Genomic DNA, 5471 nt, shown 5'->3' on the forward strand with positions numbered 1-5471 from the left:
AATCCTGCTCTGAGACCCCAATATCTGAGGCCATAAAAAGTTACCTAACTCAACAAATGTTGAATTAAACAAGGTCAACATTTGGTTAAGGCTATGGATATGGCTGCTGCTGCCCATTATACTATGGAGGATATGGATTGTCTGGTTCTATTAAACTACTGCAGGAACCCAATGTCTAAAATTATAAAAGGACTTTCCAAAGCTGGCTTTAATCGTTGGACAACTGAGATCATGCTGGAACTGCCTGCACAAAAGAATTTGGCATCTCAGAATTTTAGACAAATTTTCAACTTTTATTCATATCTCCATCATAATCCTAATATCGTCACTTTTGTCTTTATAACTATCTGAATTATCTGTATACTTTACAATAAAACAGTCTAACTTGAAAACACAATGTGGTCTGCTTTGTTCATGAAACTCAATTATGGGTAAATGAAGATGGTTACATTCTACTCAATTGCCAGTGAAAGAAACTATCTCTGGCTGAGAATCTATTATTTTACATACACCTCATTTATCTATATACATGCAGTTAGATAAATAGATAAATCCAAAGAATAATAATTCTAGATTGAAATGAGAAAAGAGCTTCAAAACAGTTAATGATTTGATATTTTTAAAACTTGCTTTTATTTAGATAATATTAAGATTTAAGTAAACAAAAAACAATACCAACTTATCTACATATTTATGTATAAAACGTATTTGTTTTATTTAACTCAGTTTACATTTCTCAACTCATTCCAAATGTAAAGTGAAGTCTTCTACACATTTAAAATTTGTTTGACTTTTTTTATTGTAAGAGCAAGCAAATGGTAATAGATCAAACCATATCACTTTAATTTATGAAAGTACACCTTCTTTCCAAGAATTCTTGTATTTTATATAATGTCACCCTATCACAATTTTCTGCAAATTATTTCATTTGACATGTTCATTGAACAAATGATCTATGTTACTAATTAATTGGTGTGGAATTCTTTCAGATGACATTCACTCATATTTAACTCAGAGCACTTTAGCTAATAATATTTTTCAGTTACCTTTTTTATTATCTTACTTGATCTTCATGGCATGATATAGTATTCTTCCTCACCATCATCATTATGTTGAAGATTTTGCAATTTAGCAAGGGGGAGATAAAATAAGACTTTATTTTGAACTTACCTCTTTTTTAGCTTAGGCTGAAGACATGTGCAGTTCCGTCCAAAGAGCCTTCTTAGCTGAATTCCAGTCAACCCACTCCCTTGATTAATAAAAAAAAAGTTGACATGAGATGGCATTTTATTGATGAAATGAGAAAAAGATGTAAACATATATCAACTTTTTGAAAAAATCCAATTATATACTCAACTAAAAATAAAAAATTAAGATATTCTGTTTAAATGGCTCAAAATTTGTCAAATATGTTTTATTTACCCATGCGGTACCATTGCAAAATTGCTGAAATACAACAGACATTATATGATAGCACTGACATCAACTCATCTTGTAGGTTAAAAACAAAAAACAAAAAACAAGCTCAGTTACGCCAGCTTTAGTAGCAGATCATGACAAGGCCTACAGCCAAGGGGTTCTGAATCCAGGTGTCAAGTGCAGCCTTATTTCCCAGTGTATTTTCTTCCTCCCTACAGCTAAAGTATATTTTGAAATTTCTCCGTTTCCATGAACATAGTTGAATTTATGGAGGATATGAAGAAGGATTTCCTTTCTTAGAATCTATAATATTTTACTGTTCTGGTATAGATAATTCAACTTCTTAATTTCAATGTTAACTTTATCTAGATTTCACCCATAACTACATCTATATGTATACATGCATATGTGCAATACACCTATATTTCTCTGTATTTGTATATCTATATCAAAAGATTAACATTTTTATTTGAAAGACACAGAGTTAAATTTACTCACCCATCAGGCAGCACAACTATACTTCCAGTCAATCAAATCTGGTTGTTATAGGTGGTTAAAGAGACATGAGATAGAATTGTGTGGTTCCATTATCTTGCATTTACCCAGTCAGGTTAATAGCTACAAAATCAATGAACATGCCCTATAGGGCTAAAAATAAAAACAACAATTAATGTAATTAGATTAAGAAATATTGTGTATGCTGCCACTCCTAGTAAAATCCATCATCAAATTTTATTACATAGTATTTTTTATTTAATTAATTTTCACCTGAATGAAGGAAAAATGTTTTGAACTTATAGACAAATTGTCTTTAACTTCCAACTAAAAGCTGTTATTTGACCAATTGAAGACTTTATTTTCATCATTTCACAGGATACAGGATACGAGCTTCACAACACAGGATACGAGCTTCACAATCAATTCATTATCTTCTTGGAGAAATCTTCCCCCCAAAAAAATCACTGTTGAAGTCATTGGGTCTATAGAATTAAGAGAAAAACAACAAAATCTCAAAAATATATACATTTCTAAGTCTTGAAAGGTAATCAGTATCCAAAAAATATTACCATTGTTCTATTTTTTAACCAGAAAAAATAAAAATGTTGTTGTTGTATGTGTATCACAATGAAATATGTATTCACATATATATATTTCATTATTTTATTCCTTGAAAATACATAAATTAGTCAGAGCACATTTCTTTGTTAATATTTTATTTAATTTGTAAAATTTATCGACTTTTACTTCACATGGACATAGTTATGTGCGTCAGAAACAGCAATATAAATTAGTCCTTAGTCAGGGTCACACAATCTAGCAGATTTACCCAAGCCTTCATGACACTCTTAAACATGTTATATTTATTTGCTATTGTTTGTCTTCAAAAAGGACTCATTGAGAATAAAAAATTCTGCCAAAGTTTTCTATTTTAGAATGAAAATAAATAATGACTTTTGATAAAGCAGTAAAAGGGATTTAACAGCCAAGACAAACATTCGGTTAAATATCCCCTTATAACCTGAAAGCTACTTTGAGTGCAAAATTCCTCCTTAAAAATGTGCTACAAATTTCGATATGCAGAATTCATTTTTTCAGGTATCCAACAGATATATTTTTTGGAAGAATAGTGAACAAATCCAGTTGAGAAAATGCATTATCCAAAATGTTACTTATAAACCTCAAAATAAAACTAAACAACAAAAATACCCCCAGCAACATGTTTACAGTTATGTAAATTAAAATATTAAAGACCAAACTCAAGATATGGTCATATTCCAGTAGGACTTAAACTTGGGCTTGATTTACTAGCTTCCCAGAGTGAACTAACTGGGAAGAGACCAGCCAGCTCCCCTTACATCCTTGCTTCCTGTCTCAGTTATTTCATTTCTGCACATTTTAATTTGGGGATTTTTAAGACATCAGAATTTTAAGAGACTCTGTTAAAAATGTCATATGATCCAAAGAGCATTGAAATAATATTTAAGCATTAAAAACCTTAATAAATAAATGTTTGTGAAATAAAATGTTTGCTGATTGAGAGAAAATAAGGGGGTGAATCACATAGAATTGGAAAAGAAAATGTAAAAAATTGTGATAAAATTATTTGGGTCAAAATATTGTGATAAAATTAGATATATGAGTAGAAGAATAAAATAGTGATGAAAAAAAGGGATAAGAACAAATACCTAGTTGGTGCTAGTACATATTGGGAATGAATGCAGAATAAAATGTTAAGAGAGGTTTGATGAATAGAAGTGATACATGGATTATGAGGAAGAATAGGGAGAGGAAGAAAAGTGGGGTCTGTAAAGCATTGAGCCAAGATCATCTGCATTTCTAGGTAACACTGTATGCTGAGTCAACTCTGGGAAAATGGGTAATGATATAAAGAGCAGAGAACATTTGTGAGCAGCTGTTCAAGTCAGTTTTAAAAGTGAGGTTTTTTTTCTTCCTAGATAGTGCCTATGTTTCTAAAATAAATTTTGCAAGTTTATATATAAAAGTCAAAAAACAGCAGATGTCGGCAAGGTTGCAAAGAAAAAGGAACTCCTGTACACTAGTGGTGGGAATGCAAGTTAGTTCAGCTCCTGTGGAAAGCAGTTTGGAGGTTTGCCAAAGAGCTAAAAATAGAATTAGCACCCAACCTAGCTATCTCATTACTGAGTACATACCCAAAGAAACATAAATTGTTCTACCAAAAGATGTCTGCAGTCATATGTTCATTGCAGTGCTATTTGCAATAGCAAAGACATGGAACCAGCCCAGATGCCCCTCCACAGTGGATTGGATAAAAAAAATGTAGTATACATATACTATGGAATACTATGTAGTCATAAAAGAGAATTAAATCACATCCTTTGTAGCAAGGTGAATGAAACTGGAGGCCACTATTCTAAGTGAATTAACATGAAAAACCCAAATACCACACATTCTCATTTATGAGTGAGAGTCAAACACCTGGTACACACAGATATAAAGATGAGAACAACAGACATTAGGGAAGTACGTATGGAGGGAGAAAAGAAGGAAAATGAAAGTAAAAAATTGACCTATTGTATACCATGTACACTATTTGGGTGATGGGTTCAAAAGAAATCCAGACCTCACCATCACACAGTATACTCATGTAGCAAACTTGCACATGTACCCCTTAAACTGAAACAAAAAGTTTAAAAAAATAAAATATTTTCTATTGTGCCTTCTACATTTTTCCATTACTGTGCATTTATTACATATGATAAGAATATTTGGTTTTTTGAAATTAATCCTTTTCATTTGAAGGAAGGCATATCATTAATTTCTTAATCTGAGAAATAAATTTGACATTTGAAGAATTTTCTAGGTTTAAAAGCCATAAACTTGATCAATGCATTTTAATCTAGAAGGAGGTAAGATATAAGAATCCAAAGAATGATATAAAAATGAGAACTGAGAAAATATTTATGGCCACACAATATCAAATATAAATGATGCAATGTGTTTGGTAAAGAAGAATTCTAATTAGGGATATTCATTTTGTAACTTTGAAGATACAAATTTTGTTCTCATTAAAAAGAATGTAATGAGTTCAAGGGCTAAGCAATCTCAAAAATTTTAATGAGTGTGTGCCTCTCTTTGTGTTAACAACAGATTAATGGGTTGCATCAGATAAATGAATAACTTAGAATGCTACAAAAGAATGGTCACGGGTTTTATCACATGTTCTGCTCAGGGTATATAAGCATCCTTCAAACACATTGACATCCATACTCAGAATCTTGCCTTGAACAGCAAACCAAACCCCCCACCTTGACACCATGAGCTACGGCAGCTACTATGGAGGGCTGGGCTATGGCTGTGGAGGCTTCGGTGGCCTGGGCTATGGCTATGGCTGTGGATGTGGCAGCTTCCGCAGACTGGGCTATGGCTGTGGCTATGGTGGATACGGATATGGCTCTGGGTATGGAGGCTGTGGATATGGCTCTGGGTATGGAGGCTACGGATACGGCTGCTGCCGCCCATCATGCTATGGAGGATATGGATTCTCTGGCTTCTACTGAACAACTCCTCTA

The 5471-nt window shown here is 32.6% G+C and overlaps 1 protein-coding gene across 1 annotated transcript; it reads left to right on the forward strand.

The window, feature by feature from the left end:
- Positions 1-5182: 5182 nt before the first annotated feature.
- LOC103264215 (keratin-associated protein 19-3-like) lies at positions 5183-5471 on the forward strand. Its single transcript, XM_008061861.2, has one exon. It carries the CDS (start codon positions 5217-5219, stop codon positions 5457-5459), a length of 243 nt encoding a protein of 80 aa, XP_008060052.1. The 5' UTR covers positions 5183-5216; the 3' UTR covers positions 5460-5471.

Source organism: Carlito syrichta, unplaced genomic scaffold (genome assembly GCF_000164805.1).
Source record: "Carlito syrichta isolate Samal-C Ts95f unplaced genomic scaffold, Tarsius_syrichta-2.0.1 Scaffold305632, whole genome shotgun sequence".
Classification (NCBI taxonomy): domain Eukaryota; kingdom Metazoa; phylum Chordata; class Mammalia; order Primates; family Tarsiidae; genus Carlito; species Carlito syrichta.